This window comes from Oreochromis niloticus, linkage group LG9 (genome assembly GCF_001858045.2).
Source record: "Oreochromis niloticus isolate F11D_XX linkage group LG9, O_niloticus_UMD_NMBU, whole genome shotgun sequence".
Classification (NCBI taxonomy): domain Eukaryota; kingdom Metazoa; phylum Chordata; class Actinopteri; order Cichliformes; family Cichlidae; genus Oreochromis; species Oreochromis niloticus.
Genome location: NC_031974.2, coordinates 26,217,855 through 26,241,299, shown reverse-complemented (window position 1 = coordinate 26,241,299; position 23,445 = coordinate 26,217,855). Strand labels below are relative to the sequence as shown.

At 40.7% G+C, this 23,445-nt stretch overlaps 1 protein-coding gene across 2 annotated transcripts in view; it reads left to right on the top strand.

Annotated features, from left to right (window-relative positions):
* The window catches only part of vav3 (vav guanine nucleotide exchange factor 3), a 92,669-nt gene that overhangs the window by 54,975 nt on the left and 14,249 nt on the right, over nucleotides 1–23,445 (top strand). For both annotated transcript variants that reach the window (XM_019362926.2, XM_005461384.4), the window contains exons 15-23: nucleotides 4,095–4,204; nucleotides 10,249–10,350; nucleotides 12,790–12,881; nucleotides 14,808–14,830; nucleotides 15,581–15,599; nucleotides 18,808–18,938; nucleotides 20,854–20,919; nucleotides 21,527–21,561; nucleotides 21,689–21,805. In XM_019362926.2, the coding sequence (XP_019218471.1) occupies nucleotides 4,095–4,204; nucleotides 10,249–10,350; nucleotides 12,790–12,881; nucleotides 14,808–14,830; nucleotides 15,581–15,599; nucleotides 18,808–18,938; nucleotides 20,854–20,919; nucleotides 21,527–21,561; nucleotides 21,689–21,805 (695 nt within the window). The remainder of the gene's footprint in view (nucleotides 1–4,094; nucleotides 4,205–10,248; nucleotides 10,351–12,789; nucleotides 12,882–14,807; nucleotides 14,831–15,580; nucleotides 15,600–18,807; nucleotides 18,939–20,853; nucleotides 20,920–21,526; nucleotides 21,562–21,688; nucleotides 21,806–23,445) is intronic.

Here is a 23,445-nt window from a genome sequence, read left to right as displayed (position 1 = left end):
TATACCAATCACTCAGGAGTAATACAGTGAATACAGCAACACAGTAAACACAATGGTGGATCAATATTGAGAAGATGTGTTCAGATTTTATTATGTAAAGACATGAGGAAATTTATAATGTTGTACAACATGGCCAGCCGCCCCCCCCACACACACACACACTGCTCATGAATAAGTCTCTCAAGTGAATTCAGCTAGCATGTACCTGCCAAAGTACATGCTTTTCTACTTTCAGGAAAGACATTGGCATTTCTCAGTCCTTTCAGACTTTTTTCTTTTTGTTTTATCTTTCTTTGGTTCCAAAAGAAGTAAGTCTATTCCACTTTTGGCAAGGCCACAGTGGTGATGTTGTACCACAGACACGCGGAAACATTAGCCACAATTCAATCGAGCTGTCAAAAAACGAACCAACGCTGGCATTTTATGTCTCTACCAGCCGCATACGGTTTATTCCTCACAGCTGCACAAAAACAAGCGTGTTAAGCGCTTTAAAAAACCGGTTGATTAGGCTGAAGACTGACTTGTGGAAGAAAATGTCAGTCAAATAACTTCTTTGACCTGACACATCACAGCTGACAGAAAAGTATGATTGTGACTAAGTCCCGTTGAAGCTGCACTGATCCGCTTCATTAACTGAATAAGAAAATATGCCCTGAACATTTAGCTTTTAATTTTATGGCGTGTTATCATCTTTCAGAAAGCAATAACCCACTTTAAGCTGTGAGTTACAGTGATTTTATAACAGCTAAAAAGAGCTTTAGATGACATTTAATTTCACCCAGGGCTCCGTGCCATCGAGTCTGTCCTAGCACGACTTCATTCTGCATTGTGCCTTTTCTGCTGCTGTAACAGACGACGTGAAAAAGTAATAAAATAATAACAAAACTTGCTTATTATTGTGCTGTAAAACAAAACAGAACAAAACAACAATCTGATATAACAACCAGTCAGCTATAATGGAGGCAAGTCTTGCACTGTTGAGCCCATTATCGCCTCTTTACGACTGAGTCAGCAAAGCTCCGAAACCGCGTTGGACTCCTGACAAACCAATTAACAGCGCTAGTTCTGCATAATGAGGCGCCATAACAATTTATCAGTTAAATGCGGGTTCACAAAATTGACTCAACTTGCTTCTTCACAGCTATTTTATAACCACCTGTAACAGCAACCTCTCCGCCCCGGTGCTGCCGTCTCTGCCGCGAGTCCCTGAATGTGCTGCTTAAATAGGTTCTGTGCAAAAAGTCTTTCCAGCTCGCGACATAAACAACGAAATAATCAGCTGCAAAGAATCTTTCTTAAATAATTTGGTGCACGCTCATTCCAGCACATGTTTTACATTGTCTTGTTCATTTGCAAGGATCACACTGACACAGTGTCGGACTACAACAGTCTGCCTCCTCCCAGATGGTGTTATCATTAAACCTCGCTTTGGGCCTGACTACACACATACACACGGTGAATACTAAATGCCAAGTGGGGGAAATATTGCCAATCATAATGAGGAATGATATCTAAGGCGTTCCAAGAAACAGTGATTCGGGTAATAATGATGCTGTAAATAGCAGACATTAGGAAGCTTAGACCCATATGGGTTTATATGGTTATATTTTATGAAACTTACAGCCAACTCTGCGTCATTCACCTCTGACTTGATGGATATAAAGCAGTTTGTTTGATTACATATTTATGTTCGAGATGATGGAGATGACAGTGGTGTCTGAGGGAAGTGGCAATAAGAACCTCCATCAAATCAGCGGCATTTATGTGCAAGTCATCTGGAGGTAAAAGAGTCTTAAACTCCTTTAACTCATAAGCCAAATGCAAACAACAATAAGAAAACTTTTGCCAAATTACCATCATTGTGTGGAAGCCAACTTTCTCATGCTGTAGCCTACGGTTTTGTAGCAAATAATCAAAGCTCAAATAATTACATGCAAGGCGTCACTTCCCGACAAACATTCACAACAACTGTCGCCTCAAGGTGCTTTATATTGTAAGGTACAGACCATCGATAATACAGAGAAAACCCCAACAATTTGACCACCCCCTGTGAGCAAGCGGTGGGCGACAGTGGGAAGGAAAAACTCCCTTTTAACAGGAAGAAACCTCCAGCAAAACCAGGCTCAGGGAGGGCGGCCATCTGCAGCGACCTGTTGGGGGTGGGAAGGGGGACAGGACAAAACACGATCAGTAAGGGGAGCTGGGGTTCAGGAGGCAGCACGGGTTGCCTCTTAACTAAAGGGTCAGTTGTTTGATCCCTGGCTACGGCTAACTGCATTGCTCCCAGTAGATTCAACACATGTGAATCTTAGAGCACATAAAAAGGCTCTGTGATTGGATTTGTATCCACAATTTCTTGAGTGCTCAGCTTAAATCAAAAGTGCTACATTAATACCAGACTAGTCTTTTAGGTCATTGTTTGAGGGTAAATTTGGCCCCAAATGCCATGTGTTTCAAATGAAAAATGTTAAAAAAAAAATCCATATTATAACTGTCCCAAATGGCGACCCTATAAAGGTAGCAGCTAAAAATTTCCTTTAGTTCTTAGCGACAACTAGTACAGAGTTCAAATTAGGCTGGATTATGTCTCAAAAAGGTAAATCCAAATTAATGCTAATGACGCTAATGACGCTTAGCATCTTCTGAGTGTAAACAACTAGTTGTAAGGAAGGATTACCGCTTTACTGTCAACATTACTGTTGGACAATATTCCCTCAAAATTGTATCATGATGTTTTTTAATGAAATTTGCAATTATGCCATTTTTGATAATACAGAAGGTTGTTGTAGTTTCTCCCTTTCTAGATGCTAAATTGTTGGGAGGCTGACATGCAGCTCTCACTCTCAGACATGTTTGGGCTTGTCTCATTGTGCCAATTAGGCAATATAAACATGTGAGTCGCTATATCATTAATATCACAGTGTTACACCTTTTTGTCACATAAAAATGCCCAAAATACTGTCAAATACTACAGTATATTGGTGTTGTGTTACAAAAAAATTGCCTATTACATGTTTAATTATAAGTCAGTGTGTTGTAGCTGGCACTTTGCTAACTATCGTAGGTGTTCCTGTCTTTAATGGAGTGTTTCAGGGAGTACGGGGGAAAAAATAAAAAGTTAATTTTGAATATGTTTCATGAGTATCGAGTAGATCTACTCATGTATTAATGTAGCAATGACTTCTGAGTACTCATGGGTCAGAACTCTACCACCAGTTGGTCTCTAGCATTTTATAATCTTACTGAAATACCACAGTTCACTCTCAACATTGATTCACATGACAAAGATATAAGCATGGGTCAAAATAATTGATATTTTGGGAAGATTCACAAAGAAATACTTGACATTATCAGCCTTGGTGTGTAATCCTTTTGAATGCCAAGCAAAAGCATAGGAACTGACAGAAAGACAGACAAGCACCTCCTGCTTCTCTTTACAAATTGGTAGCTAGATGATATCTTTGCTGAGTGCAAGTTTTGGTGTCCACTGGGAATGCTTCTGTAGAGCGCTGCTTTCCTTTTCTCTTTTCATTCAATAGAGAAGATGAGCTGCTGTGCTACACTGACAGCGCTGTGAGTTTGGCTTGTTTTTAGCCTTCAGAGCTGAGTGCTACAAGTTCAAAACCACAACTGCGAGTCATAAAAAGTGCATCTCTCGAGCATCTGTCTTGTAATGTTGTCTAAAAAAACCAGATGCCTGTGTTGACACAGAGGCTAATGGACTAATATTTAGCCTTTGAAGTGGATAATGGTAACAGATTACAGGCCCACTCACTACTTGGGTCTGTGCATGCAGTCTGATGCCTAGCAGTTATATGGCACAGCCACCTCACACTCATTTTCTCCTTCACGCTCTGCCTCGATGTTTTGTCTCTTTCTGTCATTTCTTCCGCCCTCCAACCCTTCAGCCTTTGTGTTTGCTCTCCCTGAGGCATCCCTCTTTCATTTTGCATCTCTTTGTCTCCATCTGTCTCCCTGCATCCTGTCTCGTTCGGCTCCCTCCCGCTCTGTTTGTCTTTCTCCGAAACCCTCCTTTTTTTATTTGGCATTGTTGCACCTTGTGAGTCAAGTGTTTTTCTTCTTCTCTGTTGCAGTGGTCCTACGGATTCTACCTCACTCATAACCAGGGCCAGAGCGGCTTTGAATTCTTTTTCAAGACCAAAGACCTGAAAAAGAAGTGGTTGGAACAGTTCGGCATGGCCATGTAAGTGAGCAACTGCGTCACAAGAGTGTCACGACATCAAAATGCCGAGCGCTTCTAGTCCTGTTATTCAAGTTAGGCAACTTGATTTATGAGGAACTTTGTCTCCATCTCCATTTATGAGGAACTTGACACCGTGACACAAAGATGAACAGACGATAGTGTGCGCTAACACGAAACTTTATACTCAGAAAGCTTAACTTGGATACGTTTCATTAAAACATCAGGTGTCAACCGCATCAACCACCCTTCACCCTGAAATGCATTCATATTTACCCAAAGTGACAAACTGGTTCCAAGAAAGTCAAACTAGTGCTTCACTTTAGAGCCAAGAAAGAAGACGCAACCAGCTGTATTCTCTGACTCACAATTAGATAATATACTAGGAAGGGCAGTGTTTTATTACATGAAGAAGCAGACTTTATTTTTATATGGAGTCTTATCCCATCACACAGTACACACGGTTACTTTCATATTTCATTATAATCATTGAACTACAGCCACACCAGCACACTAGCTGCTGCATACTTCAGTCTAAGTGAAGATGGTTAGGGAGGACTGTGAAGCTCATGTGAAACAAGAGTTACAGTAATCTGTATGTAGACCTCTGCATCATTAGTGTAAAAATTGAACAATACATTTAAAATAATAAATTGCACAAAGTGTCAGATGTAGCAAAAATTATTAAAACTTACAATTAAAACCCACATGTGCAAATTAATATTTAATTTTTCTTTCTTTTACATTTGTCAGAAGGTTAAATAAACAGTTGAGATTTAAAAAACAAAGAATTTTATGACATTTACAGTATTTCGTGATTCAGACTTTAAAGTGGGTGTAATAAAATCTCCAGTTGGCTGATTCAGATTTTTTGCAAAGTTTCTCAGATGTAAGATACAGGACTGGATGAATTCAGAGATGTTGTTTAAAATTCAAATGCTGTTAAACGATAATACCAAGATTGTTAGTAGAAGATGTGATTCGGTCCCGACACAAGAATATCAGATGCAGAGGTGCCGAAAGTACAGATATTCTGTACTTAAGTAGAAGTACAGATGCTACTATTGGAAAATACTCCACTAAAATTTGAAGTACTGATTCAACTTGTTTACTCAAGTAAAAGTGAAAACTTTGAGTATTTTCTCTGTACTCAAAGTAAGAAAGTAAAAAGTAGCTCTTTGGAGGACATTTATACCTGATGTTTTTGTGCAAAGCTAACTGAACCTTGTGGTATATTGATGTAATAATAAATAATATTAGTAGATAAATTTCAATTCTAATAAATGTACTCGGCTTGAATCAGTTAAGTAGAAAATGAGCAGAGAAAAGGAAAGAGAGTCAAAAATAGCTCTATTTTCTGTTGTGTACTTTGTAGAGCATGTCTTTATCTCTAAAGAGGAAAATGAGTAAATCTAGTGATTCATACACAAACAGTTTAGGCTCAAATCCGTTTAATAATAACTCCCCCCAGTGTCACACCAAAAGTAACGAGCCCGTTTTGAAAATGTAAGGAGTAGAAGTACAGATATTTGTTTCAAAATGTAGGGAGTGAAAGTAAAAGTACAGACACCTGACAATTCTCCTGAAGTACAGTAATGAAGTATTTGTACTTTGTTACTTCCCACCTCTGCTGAGATGGAGTAAAAGTTCAAATCTGTAATTATTCCAATTATTATTCCAATCTGTCATAATTTTTTTTAAATCACTGAGGTTGTTGTGATTGTTTTGATCATCAGCGGTGCCACTGCTGTTAGGTAGATGGGGGACTGCATATAGGAGAGGAGCTGGTGAAGACAGGTAGTTATTGTTATATATTGTGGCATGTCTGTCACCTAAGTATGATGACAATCTACAGTGACAACTTCACAAACTGACTCTTGGCCAAGAACCCTGTCTCAGCATACTTAAACACAAGCAGGACCCCTGCACAGTGATGTGCCTTTTTAGGGCCGATTTTCATTGTGTGAAAGAATAGAATAGAAAAATCCTGCAGAAACCTTCTTGGTATCACTTGACCTTTACTGTTGTATCTGACTTTTCCTTTTTTTGTTGCCTTTGGGACTCCAGATGAACTCTGTTGGAGTCCCTGCACGCTAAAAAATGATGCTAAAAGGGCCTACCCAGTGCCTTACAATGTAAAACCTGCAGGTCCTGCACAATGATAATGCACAGTGTGACAGCACGGGACTCAAACATGAAATAAAGCTGTGATTCTGTTAATCAGGATTATAGTAATTTTATTCGTCAAGAGGTGCACCGGAATCCCTCTTTCAAAACGGAGAAAGAAAAACACTGACGGCAGAGGCTTAGACAGGGAAGTGTATTACAGTGCAGTACAGGGTTATATTTAGTGAAGTTTTGGGCACCAACACTGATGAAATGAATATGACATCTGCAGAGCCACAGAGGAGATTATACAGCTGTTTTCACTGGTTTTCCTCCAGCTGAGTAAACTGACGGATGTGTAAATATATTACATAAATATACGAAGTATTTGATCAGTGTTGGTGGTGCTGACTTTATGTGATTGTTTATCTGCCAAATCAGACATGCGGCGCTACCTGCTGTGGTGACCCCTTGTGAATAAGTGAGCAGCTGAAAGTGGCTTTAAAGTGTAAAAGTCAAACACCCCCTCAGAAGTATGGAGGGCCACAAGTGCCACAATTAATTAACTAAATATATAATTAAATTATTAATTAAATATGTCATTCATTCATTAATATAGTAATTAATAGTAGCAGAGATGACAAAAGTACAGACTTTCTCCTCTGTAGGGCAGATGCCAACAACTTATGGACACTTCAGTCGTTCCAATGTTGTGCCAATAAAACAAACAAACAGAAAAAATCCTGCCCACGTTAACTCCTGACTATGGCACATGGTTTTGCCTCTTTTATCTCTTTTTAAGCGACATGCTCTGGTGATTAATACACGAACAGGATTTCCTTTCATGTGTTACCGAATGCTCGTAGTGACGTGAAATAATAACTCCCGTCAAACACGTCATGACCACTCATCAATGGCCACGAGTACCATTCACAGAGAGTTGGGGAATGGTTGCAATCACAGCATTGTAAGAAGATGGTGAAAGATGTACCCTGAGGCCCCCTCCTCGATTCAGAGATGGTCTTTCCCTTTTCATGTAAATGGCCTCGTTGACTCCACGCTCAAACCAGCGTTCCTCCCTGTCCAGGATGTGTACATCCTTATCACTGAAAGAGTGTCCACTGGTCTGTAGGTGTAAATCACCTTTTGGGAATTGCTTACCTGGATGACTGAGCATGCATCAAAACATCTAAATAATTAATTATATATTTATTTATCTCTAATTAATTATTGACAGATTTTTGATTTTTTTTTTTTTTAATTTAATTCATTTTGGCACTCTTGGCCCTTCGTACAGAAGCAGTATCAGTTTTATTATCAGTAAATAAACATTAGTGTCATTAAATGTGTGGATTATTACATTTTCCTATAGAGCGATGGGATAGGGCAGCTGTTATTGTATTAGTTTGTTGTTACACTTCTCTGTAGCAGCAGTGAGTTGACAACACTCTGCTTCTCATGCAGGCTCTGCCTCAATTAAAACATAAAAATGAAAAAAAAGAGAACAATAGGACAAAATCTGTGAAATAACATCTTCAAGAAGGCATCAGGAAGTGAGGATCAAAAACATGAAGTGTTGTGTGATGTGAAACTGAGAAAACTGGAGCTTTGGTTGATTAATTTTTGGGGCTCAGCTAACGAGCTATGAGACTTGAGAGGCGTTGCCAAACAGCGACGCGCTCCCACGGCGATACTTAATAGATGATCTGTGAACAGTTGTTTTCTCACTCGCTTCCTTTATTTCCAAACCACCCAGAATTTACTGCCTGACTAAGATTTAGCAGCCACGAGGGGTAGAGGTGGTCAGACCGTGTACGTACCGAAAGCAAGGAAATGAAAATTCAACATAAGCCTTTGCTTGAACAGCACACAGTAAGGGCTCTGTCCTTGAAGATAAATTCAAATGAAGTCATACTGTGAGTTTATAAGTCTTTAAAATCGAGGCTCCCTTTCAAGGCAGGTTTACGCTGCACAATGTTCCACTGGATAGCTTTACAAGCTTCAAATCGAAGACACAATGAAGCTGTGCAAATGTTTTTACAATGACACAGTTACAAATTTCATATATTTTAAATTTTGTATTTTTCAAGCAGACCCCCTTCTTGTGGTACACAATTTCTAGCCAGTGACAGTGTTGACCTCAAAGCTGATGTCTTGGTTGATCCGGGTACAGATGAGAAGACAGCACTGAAATTCTCCTTTCTGCTCTTTTATTCTGTCTCAGCCCTGCTTGTCTTGTTTTCCACTGAGCATGTCGTAGCCCATTACCTCAGTCTGAGATGAAGCACTTGAACATAACAACCTAAATTCTTATGTAAACACTAATACCGAAAACAAAGAAATGACCTCTGGAACATAAATATACGGACAAAGCTGAGACATGTCTTTCTTTTCTTGTTTCCTTTTTGCTTTCCTCCATATTCCCACCCATGCAACCATGTCCCAAGGGGCCGAGAACACCTCTTGTGTTCACTCCTAGTAGACCTTCGCTGTGTGCTTGCAATTTTCTCCTTCCCACTTCAAAGAAGCGTGTCAGGGAAATGTTGCTGTAGTCATGGAGGAGTTTGTTGGCTGCAATTATAAGTGGGGGAAAAAATGTACTTTTTTGTTCTTTGAAATTGACATTTTCATCAAAGAGCGCAGCTGATTGGAAAGTGTAACAAATAGGGGAGCAAGCAAGAATTAATTTTCATTCAGTAATTGACTGAAGAGTGGTCATTGTATATTATAGTTTGATCTTTGCTAATCAGCTACATCCAAAACTTGTAGGCTTAAAACAAAAGTCTGTCGTACAGTACTGTGCAAAAGTCTTGAGCTACCCCTCTTTTTTTAATTCCATGGAGTCGCACTTCCTTATTTTTTTTTTTTTAAATTGTCATTCCAGTCCTTGTACCTTGTACCATTTTCAGAGGAATGTTTTTTGGTTGTTAAGCCACTTAACACTGAACCAGTGTTGTGTCTACACATAACAGACACCTCAGCAAAGAATAATTTTAAATGGTATCTTTAGCACTTTGTAACTAGCATCCTACACGTAACTTGTTCCCATTTTTTTGTTGAATCTATGCAAAATACCCAAGATTACACAGTTTGACAGGCATAAAACGGTAATTTTGTAACAACAAGCTAATTCCCAAAGAGCTGTTAGCCAAAGACTTGGCATCTCTGCATGGTGTGCAGTGTATCCTCAAAAACGTTGAGGAAATTAGACAAGTGGAGAACAAAAAAGTAGAGATAGACCTAACAAACTACAGAGTTTTTTAGGTCTTCCACTTCAGTAGCAAACAGTATCTAAAGAAACATATAAATAATGTTTAGAAATGTGGAAAAAACTGAAGTATGCTGCACCAGGCCAAATTTGATAAGAACATGACTGAAAATTTTTGCAAAAGGTCTTAATTTGAAACTTTGGTTAAAATTATTGAATATATCGAGGAGGTCAGTAGTGAGGTACAATAGTGAGTGTCTACAGCAATCCGGTGGATGCTCTGACATGGGTTGAGGCTGCATTTCAGGCAGTGGCGTTGGAGGTCTTTCAAAATTGATGGAATTATGAACGCAGTAGTGTCAGATTTTGATCCACCAATAAAATACAATACCATCTGTAGACCCTCTACAGGTCTCCCAGCATAGCAATGATCCCAAACACACTGCCAATACAGTAAAAACATACCAAGATAGAAAAAAAAAACACATAATTGAACACTATCAGCCTTTATACATGTTAGTCCTGACCCAGGGTAACATTTATGAAGAAAACAGAATGGGTTTAAGGATTGAGCCTTGGGGGACTCCACGTATGAGGGGGTGCAGATGAGGTTGTTAATATGAATTCTGAAGTAAGTTTCAGTTCAATGTATGATGAAAACCAGTGATGCCATCTCATTTCTGTAATTTGTTAGTAAGAATGGTCAGTTTATCCTGCATTGTATCTTTTTTAGATCCAACATTCGGCCAGAGAATGCGACCAACAACCACCATGAATTTCGTATGCACACCTTTGAAAGAATCACCTCCTGCAATTCTTGCCACATGCTGCTTAGGTAAGAAACTGCTTATCCCACAAACACACGTACACACACACACACACACACACACACACACACACACACACACACACACACACACACACACACTGTACAAGCAGAACAAAATCTGCTTTGAGGCTATTGGCAGACATAAAGACTGAGGCGCTGTGGACCCTTTCCCTTCAGACAACTGTCAGGACTCCTTTGAAAGACCTCAGCTCTTCCTGTTCCTCTCCAGTGTACCCTAACAATCTATTCGTCACTTTGCCTTTGCCCCTCTTCTTCTCTGCACATGTGCCTTGGCTACACAAAGTTCCTTTTGAATTCACTGAATGGTATCGGCACCCAAAGGACTGTGGCTCATGGTCTCTCTCACAGTGGAACGACTGAGTGGTCTCACCTTCCACAGACGGTGAAGAAAAATGTCTGTCACACTTCAGCACTTCTTCAAGGCAATGGATGGGGAACGGGGACAAGATTATTGCAGTGTGAATATACAGAACCTCGCAGCAGATTCACCAACAGAATAATAAAAATGTCTGAAGTGTATCTTTTCTTTCTTAGGACGCTGGACTGCATCCTTTATCATACCTCAAATTTTTCCTTTAATAGTTATTCTTCCTTTAGACTATTGTGTTACGGCTATTGTTCCAGAGCTCTTCATTTATCCGTAGCTGTATGTGTGCATTTGAATGGAGTCACTGAGAAGTCACTTTTATCCTGTGACTGTAAGATTATTTTCTAAAACTTTAAAGTATTTCTTAAAAAAGACTTGGATCTACTTTACCTTGTGTAGGGGAGAGTGTGGGTAATTGTAACACACCAAATTCCTCAAAGCAGAAACAAGCCAGAGTGATTACACTTACTCTGCACATGCTCATTTGCATTCTGTCTCTGCCTGTGGAAGAGATACAGAGATTATTTGGCAGAAATTCTCAGGGCCGAAACAAAATTTTGATGTAAGAAAGTCCATTTTTGGATCGACAGTATTTCTCTTCTGCTGCCTAAAGTTTCGATGACTGTGAATTTAACCTTGCATCAATTTTATCTGTAGGTTAATGTGAGAGCAGGGGAGCTATTGTAACACTCTGGCTTCTTTCTGTGACAGACAAAGCGTGTTCTCCTCGTGTTTTAATGCTTTACAGCTCAGATGTCCCTGTACTGGGACCATGGTGTACCTGTTATTATTGTAGCCCGCCACCATTTGTCAAAGGCTGTCACCTTTAGTGAAAAGGCCATCAAACACTAGTTTGATTCAAGTGGGTTTGGTGTTAAAAGAGTTGAAATAATGTTGGTGTTTGCTGAGTTGCTCTTATTTGCTCTCCAAATACAAAGTTGCTTTTAAATTTCTCTTTGGTCCACTGATGAGGATAAGAAGGCTTATTGTATTTCAGAATTTAATTTAAATGTTTGTCACTCGCAGAGCTCAAGGTTGTTTATTTTAGTCTTAGACTTGTCGCTGATGTTTCTTCAGGTAGAAGGAGGGCTTAAGAGGTTACATTTGCTTTCCTGCTTCGTTCTCCAAATAAGAAAATAAGTCTTTGCTTTCATCTCGTTATGTTTTTTAGAGTTGTCCTTGCGTCCCATTCCCATTAACAGTGTGCAGCAGAAACACAGTGAAAAACGTTAGCTTGGACTCAAGCTCAAGGATAAACACACTTGATTTTAATGATTAAAGGTCAAAGGTCAGGGTGGTCATGAAAATTCTACACCATGTTTTAGGAACTTGTAAAAAGATAAAATGATATTTTACGTCTAAAATGGTCACGAGGAGACCGTGATCATGGTTGGTTGAATGCTGAATTGGTGACAGTATCATAGAGCTTAGTAGCTTCTTTGTAGCAACATTTACGTTCAAGGCCTTGTCTACTGTTAATGCTTCATGTCAGATCAACCATGTGACCACACAAAGATTCATGGAAGTATTAGCGACTGTTTTATCTGTATATCTCGATGTCCCTCTGGTGGCTTAGCCATCTGCTGAGCAATTGGCATCCTCAATCCATAGACGCTTAAAATAGGTGAGGAAGGAGTTAGTAATTGTAACAAATTTGAAACAATCTGCCCTTCAACTAAACTGGCAACTCCCCCCCCCAATTGTTTATGAGGCATTTCACTCAACACCCCAAATGTCACAGTCATGTCGGTGCAAATGGAAGTAAGGTGATCGCCACAGTCCTCAGGGTTACACTATCAAGCTGCCATAAATGTCAAACTTCACAGCACCCCTAAATGAAATGGAAAGGCAGCGCTGCAGCGTCAGTCAGTATAAATTATTTGCACAGGTTGCTTTGCAAACTGACAGAAAAAAAGGCAGCAAACTTTTCCACATGACACTGAATCCTTTGAGCGCCTGTAAACACGCAGCTCCGATTATTTTGTTCCTCCACAGGCATTACTGCCCCTGTTTGTGACTGCCATGTATTCTTATGATGAACTTTCCTGTGTCTGCAGGGGCGTCTTTTACCAGGGCTACTTGTGCTCCAAGTGTGGTCTAGGTGCACATAAAGAATGCCTGGGCCGTTTCGGCTCCTGCGGAAAAACAGGTAAGTTTATTGCACGACCTCAGATCGAGTCTGCAAAACTTCTGCACCACACGACTCACAGCTGCACGTCACCGAGTGAAATGTTTTTAAGAGGAGACAGTAAATCTAATTGCACGAATAGAACTGCACCTTTATGGACGCATTAACACGATGACAGATGACGCAAAGTGGCGCATAAAACCTGATGTACGAGTGTCTTGTGACAACTTATGGGCATGGGCGGGATTTGTTGCGGTGCGATTTGAAAAAAAAAGACAGCACTGCACTGTGGCATTCTAAACAGGACGGGGGGTTTGTTACTTTACACGTGTCCTTGCGCCTCTGCACCAAGGTCATCCACGTATTCGATCGCTACTGCAGACGCTCATTCTGATGCTGCCTCGCTTCCCTGGGTGGTTTTGACACTTCAGAGCACCTTAAAGGCAATGTCACTGTGTGTCATTGCACATATTCCCCAAGCCTAATAGTAGTTTTACTGAGGAGTTTAAGAAACTCCTGACTTTGTTATTATGCCCCTGTTGTGTATCTGTCACTCAGCTCCCTGTGCAGAAGCGCTGACAGCTCTGAGAGACATGGAGGGAAAACTTCAGACATGTGGAATCAAACAAAGGCCTTCAGAAACCCAACATGTTGTCCTTTGCGTGCGTGAGTGAGTGCGTGCGTGTCTATGCGTGTGTGTTTGTCTCAAAGTGAGCGCGAAGGGGCGAAAAACTAAAATCACTTTGTGTAAGTTTTCTTTTTCAGGTTTGGAGAGCGCACGACAAAAACTCTGCACAATATTTTTACAAGGAACTTTTACAGCCTGCACACACTGTACCGCTGATACAGCCTGTTGCAATTGCATGAGGGTGTGTTTGTATTCCCCGTGGCAAGCTGCCAGCTCCTGTTGGACCTGGCATCTGTCACGGTGCTATCAGGTCGCAGAGGCAATAACGCCACTGCCAGGCCCACCTGGGCACACTGTGTACCTGAGTAGATTGGGGCGACACCGGTGCCTGGGATGTTGGCTTGAATTCGCCCTCTCATTACTCCACACAGTATTCAACCTCTGCCGGTGCAGGGAATATATGCAGGGCTGTGGACCAGCATTTCATAGCACACTTAAATAATAATATTGCAAGAGATGTGGAACTTTCCTTGCAGAGGATAACTATAAGAAGAAGTGGTCCACTTCTTCTTATACCCTTTTGGCTCGAGCTCTTTAATCTATTTATTTATTTATATCAATACACCAGAGGTTTTGCTACGTGTGCAAACATGCAATCACAGTGAACGAACGTGTGTTTTTGTGCTGCCTGAGTGTATGTGTCTGTGCGTGCAAGAGGGAGAGAGATAAGCCATTGTTTACCCGCATTTGTCTCTGTTATCAGCTCACTCGCTGTGATTTTGCATAACAGGTTATAGTTCACTTTAGGAACAATTGGCCTGCCGAGGGAGGCGTGCGTATGTGTAAACCCTGCTTGCATGTGCACAGGTGCTTTAGGTACAGAGCGTATATTTGTGGCTCTCTGCCTGTTAGCCCGCGTGCCTGTGGAGGTATGCAATTGTTCTGTTTGCACAGGTACCAGAGTGTGTTTGTGTGTGTGCACAGGCATGCGGTTGTGTGCATGCACAGAGGGGTGTAACCTATCCCAGAGGGAGCCAATGAAAGAAACTGGTGGAGCAAAACCCACAGGTCTACCCCCCACCCACCACACCCCACCTCCTTGCTAGCTCCCTCCCTCCCCACCCCCTGCTTCGTTACCTCCTTTATCCTGGCTGTCAGGTAGTGGCAGCGCAGCAAAACAAAGTGAACCGCGGTCAGACATGAGCGTCCGCCTTCTCCACTAATGAGGGAGTGTTGCCTTGTACCGATGAGTGTGTGCAAGTGTTTGCGTGCACCCGCTAACCCGTCATTCACTATGCCTGTTCTCAAACTTCTTTCAGATTCCGGCTCCGTCAGAACTCAGGTGAGCTTCTGCTATGTGTGTGTATACGTGTGTGCGTCTGTCTGTGTCTGCTGTTTGTCTCCTCTCCAAAGCTTTACTGCACTTTGAACACTGCTCTCTCCTGCAGCTATTTGCCAAGGAGACTCCAATTGACTTTAGTTGTTGCAGCCCTGCCTGATGCCAGAAACTAGAATGTTTGGGGAGATTTTTTTTTTCGAGTTGTGTGTGCTGCTTCTGAAACTGTTTTGCACTTTACTGCTACAATGCTTACAAGTAACCCCAAGCAGGAAATTAAACTGTGCTTGCAGCACTTTACTTTAGTAGTATGACAGCAACTGTGGCTGTGGCTGAAACTGTACTTTGTGGGTAAGAGTTTTGTGCACTTTTGAAGTTTATTGTTTATTTCTGGCGTCAGTGTACTTGCTGGAAATGATTCAGAAATGCTCTTAAGCACAGGCTTAATTATTTCTGCAACTTTAAAACTTGCTCCTGGGGTCATGACACATGAGCCTATGCCAGTCTAACCATATAAGGTCTGTATGTGGGGGTTAGCAGGCCAGATTCAATTGAAACTTTACACTTAATGTGTAAAGTAGTAAGTCTCATAACTGATTCATTTTTGAAGCGTGTACAAAATGATGCAGGTTGCTTGTTTAGGTGCTTGAGATGGAGAAATTGATGAATTTTGACCCAAAATGCATTTAATGAACACAAAAAAAAATGTTGTTAGTCCGTCCCTGTAAGTCTAACTATGTTTCTGTATGTTTACAGGGCAAAGATCGAGATCCAGGTAAGAAATTTTCACATCTCCCAACATCCCACTACCTCGCATATGCCATCTGTCCTTACTCAGGAGGGGAATTATTCATCTTAGACAGCTATTGAGATGCACTAATACTGTCTGTCAGGCTGCTGTATACTGTAGGCTGTATAGGCTGTACAAGAGTAGCGTTTGCATAGAATGCTGTTGTTTACTAATGTTTCACTTGATGGGTGTCACAACAGTCAAGCTATCGTTGTCAAACTATGTCAACACTATGATGAACTTAAAAACACTAGTCCTACGCGCTTTTAGGACTGCACAAAACAATCTTTTAAACTTTTGTACTGATGTGAAGATATTTTTCCAGCAAACCTATTAATGGATTAGGCGAAAAAGTACAAGAGAGAACAAAACCAAGGAAAAACAAAAAATGCCTGAAAGACAAACTTTTGCATTGTGAAAACAAAACCAAGAACAAAAACAAATGTGTTGCATTTTCATGTATTTGAAGGTACGTGTGGAAGTGACAAAACCAACGTCAGATACTTTTTTGGTGAAAAGACACCAGATTGAAGAGAGGATAAAAGGAGAACAGACAACATAAACAGGATCAGTTAAAATTAAAATAAAATAATGCTATTCCACAGAATATCCAGATAACACAGTATAATAGCATTTTCCCAATATTATTTTTAGCACCACGCAAGTTATCAGCTTTTACTAAGATCAAGTAAGAGTAAAATGACCATGCCACTTCAGTTCCTGTGAGTCCAGACACAACAACTTGTTTTCTCAATAAGGTAACACAGAGTCATCTGAGCACCAGAAGTAACATATTCATCCCAGTCCACCACGTAACTGTGCAGAACGTAGCAGGAAAAGAGATGTTATTGACCCGTAAATGTTCTCTAACCAATCAGAGGAGGGATGATTTTACAAAGTAGCTATCTATCAAAACAAGATGAATAGGATACTTTGTAACCGTGCAATCATCACACCACGCTAAAAATAAAAGATAACCCGTCGGGCTTCAAATAAAACATGCTGAAAATGTGAACTATTAGGCTACATGCTGGATTAAGACGCGTAAAGGCAGAAAATGTTCTTGCATCTTCACCAATGTTTCCATCAACGTTTAAACCCAGCATCGTTTGTACTTTCAGTGTAATTGTATTTCTGACTGTCATTCACATCTTGTTCCTTTAGCGTCCCGACCGAGTTGCCATATAAACAAAGACAAAAACAAAAACAACCCAGATCGTGTCCTCGTGAGGTTATTTTTAGTCCGTGCTGGGCTTCCTCGTGATTGCGTTCTCCCCCGACTTTACATAACGAGATCACCCAGAAAATATTTTTTAATTATTAAGTGGTTCATCAGGATTGGCAATAGGTTTGCGTGAAATGCCGCTGGCGTGGTGTCAGCTTGTGTTTTTCCTTGAAGTAGAGGCAACCTTGCTTAGTGAAAGAAGAAGGTGCGTCAGGCAGCTGTTAAGTGGTTTTGCCATTGCAGCTGAGTCTTAATCTATAACTAAAATAGCCTTGTTAAACTGAAGAAGACCAAACCCAGAATGCATAACTTAGCTAGCAAAGTTACTCCTGCACCTACAGTAAATGTAGCCATTGCACATATGCCTGTCTCCCTCTTTTTGATTTCTGTCTCTCAATCTTTCTGCAGAAGAACATGACTAACAACTGCACCAAGGGCCTCTAATCTCTTATAAACCTGGCTTCAACACTCATTTTTCCACCCCTCCATCCATTATGCTGTAGAAAATCATTTCTGACTGAAGACGCATTAAAATCAATAGGCGTTTGATTGCCCCAGCCCTCGGCGTTTCATAATATTTCAATGCTCCTCTCTTTGTCTATTTTCAAAGGTGCACTAACACGCTGTCCTTGTGTGGATAGGAATGCAATTCATGCCCCCGAGACTCAATTCTCCATGGCCCTGTGTCTTTAGAAGTCCTATTCAGGCAAGATCGCACATGTCAGGCTGCCAGCCACAGTGCTACAGCACTGGAACAGATCCTGAAAGAGAAGCACAACAGATAGAGATGTACAGTATTAGCTTTCAATACAATGTTGTTGACTTCTCCGCTGTTTGCCTGTAGCCCTACCTCTTTCTTCGTGCTATCGCTTTATTATTAATTTATTTTGCTGTATCATAATACTCCAGAACGTTATCACCTGATAAAGCAATGAAATATATGCACAGTTCATTTGACTGTGTTGGAAATGATACGAACCTGGGATTTGTTTGCTTGGCATGGGCGGATGCTTCATAATGACAAATTATTCAGTCTCAGTGGATAATAGGATTAATAGGGTATTGTTTAAAATCAAATAGTGCCTGCTGACAGCAAATCCAGCTTGATTGTAATGTACTCCACTTTTTAGTGCACGAGCAAACCTTACTACTGTATATTGGAGTAAATATCTCAATTTCTCTCTGGACTGGTGCAGCTTAATTGAGGAAAAAATATGCGCTCTACATGATTGAATATAGTCGGAAAAAAAAGGAAGTGGTTTTTTTTTTTTTTTTTTTTTGAGGGGTGTTACTGTATTAGTCACATCAAATTACTTTTCATCAGATCTCATTAATGCGACAAGATGTGTCTGACTGGAATTCAGTGAAAAGTACCAGAAAACATCATTAAGCAGTAAACAGGGCTCATTGCTGCTTATCTTTTATCTGAGGGCTCGATAGCCTGCCATGCTCCATGGTGTACTGTTGCTTATCTGGAATATGATAATGAATAATGGGTCCAGATGATTTGCAAGGGCAGTACACTGCTGACAAGAGCTGCATCTGTGTGTGTGTGTGTGTGTGTGTACAAATGTATCCTCCTCTCATTACCACCTACGATGGGGCCATGAATAGTTTAGTAGAACAAATACTCGTTCAAACTCTCAGACTTGAGGTCACGGCATTTCTTTTGATCAATTAATTTGTTTGTGTTACATAAAAGTTTCATAAAATTATCTCACTTTAAAACAGTTGTCCCTCTGTCTACAGGATTAATTATAGATCAGTCAGTATAATCAGTATTTTGTTTCCATGACGGCTAATATTTAGGTTTTCAGACTAATTTACCAGACATAGAAATGACCGTCGCGCCCTCTGAGGTTCCAACCACTAATCTGTAGACCTGCTTCTAATTCCTAAAATATATTGACAGACACGTTTGTTCACATTTTTCAGACAGTTGTGGCACTTATGCTGTCCATCTTGCAGGTCTGCCCAAGATGCTGGTAATCAGGAACTATTTTGGATCGCCAAGCCCTGCTTCAGGTCCAGCGCTCCACATCCAGACGGGTGACATCATTGAATTAATCTGCGCCGACATTCACAGCCCCTGGTGGCAGGTCAGAGGTCACGCTATCTCTTAATCGCTCATTTTGCAGAACTAAAAACTGGACGTGTTGTATTTAAATCTTCAATTTCCCCCCCTACTGTCGCTCCATCTAACCTTTATCCCCACTTATGGTTTTAGAATAATATATGATAAGTCAGATTTTGTAGCTATGTCCTGTTTATCTACTTCCTCATCGGTCAAATATATGTTTGTGGACATTTCATGAGTTATACCTGCGCTTTGCTTTTCCTTTTAGCAAATTCCATTTCTTGCTCAGGCAAGCTGTTTGTATGTGGAGAATTCTTGCTAACAAGCTTCATGGAAAAGCGAAACTCTAAGAAACACAAAAACACCCACAAGCAATTATTCACACAACGCAGAACTTCTAATAAGGAAGCGACACTCCCACACAGTTGTTTTATGCAAGCAATTATTATTATGCGAAAGCAGCACATGCGATTTAAGCCTCGCAAGAGGAGGGAAGATAAACAGTTTCCTGAAAAGTCGCAGCAGCGTCGTGTAGCAGTCACTTACTCTGTCCATGTGTGGGAGAAGCTGAATAAAAGTCATCATAATAATTATACAAGGTGTAAGATTTTTACCTGAGGCGCTCAAAAGGGCATCTTATTGATGCAAACTATTATTGTATTATAATCAGTTTGGAATCCAACAACTCTTACTGCGGTTCATACAAAACAGACAAAATAGATAAAGAATTCAATTAACTGTGTGTAAAAAGCCTTACTGGAGGCAGCTACGGCCTCGCAGCCAGTATGCATTCAATATCCATCACCTTTGTGGCCAACAGACCGTAATCATTTCTGTTCTGGGCTTGTGTGACAAATAGAATCAATCCCTATAATTTCATTTCATTCAATAGCAACCATCTGTTTACTCTGTCAATGTTAGCGGCTCTAATCATTATCAAACTCTTAGCAGCCATGCAGCAGAAAGCACTGCTTTATGCAAGAGCTGATACAACGTCCTGAGGTGGCAGCAGTGTGACAGGCGATGACCAGAGCATTGAAAAAAATAGGCTTCGCTGCTAGTCTGCCTCCAAGGTGGGCCGCCTCAGACACCTAATTAACACCTAGGACACCCCTAAAACATCAAACTCTGATTGGTGGGGGTGACAGTCAGGAGGCAGCTGATATACAGCTTAGTGGTGCTAAAGCTGCTGGCTTGGTTATTCTTCTGCAGTGTCTACAGAAAATATATAAATAAAATACGTTCTTCTCCATAAGAGAGCTTAATTCATGCATTTATGCTTTACATAGGCAGGTGGATATGCAAAATATCAACTAATGCTTCAAGGTAGTATAATTATTATAAGCCTCTGTGTCGCACACACAGTAAAGTGACAACGCTGTGTGCACTTTGTTTTGTTTTCTGCACGCCTGCCTTTTTAGCACTGCCTCAGGAGAATGCCACCCTGCATTTCACTGCACACACTGACTGAGCATGTGACAAATAAAGCCTTTGACTCCTTCACGCTACAGTTAACCACATATTCACTGGGTTTATTGAAGAGACACATTAAAAAATCCCCGCACGATCATTTTACATACTTACTAATACTAATAATAATTTTTCATGAATGAACCAACTCGCCGTCGAGACAAAAACACGGCGTCACGAGTGCGCTGTGTGAGGGAGACAGATGCACTCTGGCTTCCACAAAACTCGTGTTTATGTGGACTGCATCTCCCCACTGTTAGTAAATCAAGGCGCCGAGCTTTAAGAGTCGTCGCCATGGGAGGAATAAGGAAGTCATCCTGTTTTATTCCTCATGCCAGGAATTATTTAAACAATAGATAACTGCTGCTGTAAATTTGCACCGCTGCGTTGCAAGGCTAATTGTTCCTGAATTATAGAGACGCAGTCAGCCAGATGTATGTAACGCAATTATCTCTGTGTGGTTTCAGGGCAAAATCCTGTCAACGAAAGAGGTTGGCTTCTTTCCAAGCGATGCTGTGAAGCCTTGCCCCTGCGTAAGTACCATTTCCTTACAGTCCTCTTGTAGTTCTAACTCACATTTGGCTACATTTATTCACCAGGCGTGTGGAGATAATTGGGAATTACGCTTATTTTACCTGGCAAAAGTAGAAAAACAACCCACAAGCTTCTATATTTAAAGCACGAGGAGTCCGGGTTGTTTTATGAGACACGAGCAGTTCACCACTTAATTTAAGAAAAGTACAAAATGATCTTTTACGAAACAAGCAATGCTTCATGTTGTTCAGACTAAACCGGGGAAGGAAGGAAGGAAAGATTCCATGCATCTTCATCGATACCAGGGAATTATGAATTGTTTTGCTGGACTGTCGTGTTCTGTTTGATAAAATGAAAATCAGACTCTGTCCCAGCTGCCTCAGGAACATGAGGCCTCAGTAGATAACAAACTGTTATCACCTTATCTCACTGTTGTAAAGATAAGAAGTGCATTAAGCTGTGTTATTGAGGTTGCACAGTGGAAAAGCTTGTGTTTTATAGCCACCAAGATTTTATTGGAGGGGTTTGTCTGTGTTGTGCTGATGTCTGATAACTGTCAGCTTCATGAGAATAACAAAAACACGTGTTGGTGTTTGTTTTCTTCAGGTCCCGAAGCCCGTCGATTATTCCTCTCAACCTTGGTAGGTTCACCAAACAGCCCTCCCACTTTGTACTGTTTTCACCGTCTTTTGTCCACATGTAGTCAGAGTTTAGTCTTTTTTTTGTCTTTGCCTTTACAACTGGACCTGTTTGGCTGCTGTGCTGTAGGTTTGCAGGCCCTATGGAGAGGCTGCAGGCAGAGGCGGAGCTCATCAATAGAGTCAACAGCACCTACCTGGTGCGCCATCGCAGCAGAGAGTACACAGAGTACGCCATCAGCATAAAGTAAGTCTGCTACTTTGTGCCACTCATAAAAGTTGCTACCTCAGACGCAGATTGGTGACAGAGGGCAGTCAAGACATGATTCTTGGCCCTCAAAAGTTTTTTCAAAATTCTGTGCAACAAATTACGTGTAATCAGAGTATGTAAAGTCGGCTGGGTATAAAACATTTTATGACTGTAGTGCCAAAACCTTGATTAATTGCTTGGATTTTACATCTTTGTATTAAATGTTATCGCTTATGAAAGCAGCTCCTAAAAACGTATCCACAAAAGTAAAGAAACAAATAATTCCTTCATATTTTTATGCAATTTCTGAGAGGGGAGCTTTGTAGTATATAACTCCTGTCAGATTTTATTGTCTCTGTTTTACATGGCAGTGTTTCTTGCCCTCTGATGATGCCTTAAGCCAAACCACAGTATTGACCAATTGAACTCCAGCTTTACTCCATAAGTTGACAGATCGATTTATAGTCCTTTGTAAGGGCGATGGGCTTTTCCTCTGAGGTTGAGTCTGTGGTTAACCACAGTGATATGTGTGAGGCATCTGGTTTGGTAAATCTATCATGGAGCAGCTTCTAGCTTAAGGCACATGTAATAGTATTCATTATGGTTTGACCTAAAACCCACAAAACAGCCTCAGCGGTTTATAATTAGAAGCATACAGCCATTTTAATCTTGGTAATGAGGAATTAACAAAGCCTTAGGGTGCTGGTGACCGTACTGATCTCTGTAACGTATCTCCGTGCTGTGAAAAGAGTCCCGTCATGTCTTCCTGTGGAGCCTCTGAGCTGGAATGCTTTCCTTAACAAGGAGTAAGCATGCTTCTCAGTAAGCAGTGGACACTCCTTTGGACTTAATTTGAGTTTTTTTCCCCTCAAAGAAAGGGTTTCATGTTTCTTTTATGCTGAAGTCTTAATTGCGTGTATGCACACAGACACTGAGCTCTGAGTAGCACAGAAAATGAATAAGACTGTTCAAGGTCATTAAAACCTCCCCATGGAGAGACGCAGGGTATAAAGAGACACGTGTGGCTATGTGGCAATGACCACTGAAAATTATTACTCTCAAATGAAAATGCCCTCTGTTGCATTTCCTGTTTGTCATAGCAGAGCTGGCACAGGATTGTTTTTGATGATTTTGTCCAAATCGCCATGAGGCCTTGGTTACAACGCTGTGTGCGTTGTACCTTGCTATATTCTCCAAAAATAACACACAGTTCTGCCCACGGAGAAGAGGGTTGGGTTTTTATTTAGCTCTGTATATGAATCATAAAAAAACTGGTATTATATTGCTAAAATCTTAAAATCCATAACCAAATAATTTCCTCAGTGATTAATAAAGTTTTCTGTTTCTGATTCTAAAATTTCTGAGCGCATTTTCAAACTGTTACAGGGTTATTTTTTAACACTAACAGCTAGTACGATTATAAATGTTTATCGGTAGTGTGTCACTGTTTGATTTCATTTGATTTCAATTGTATTTTCATGGTTTGACAAAGACATTGAATTGTTATGTTGATGAGAGGACCGATATTGTTGACGACTGCGCGCTACATATGTAGCTAAAGCTAGGAGCACGTTAGCCTAGCTTAGCGCAGGCTAGCATAGGATGTGTAGCAGTGCTGTGTCACACTTCAGTAAGTG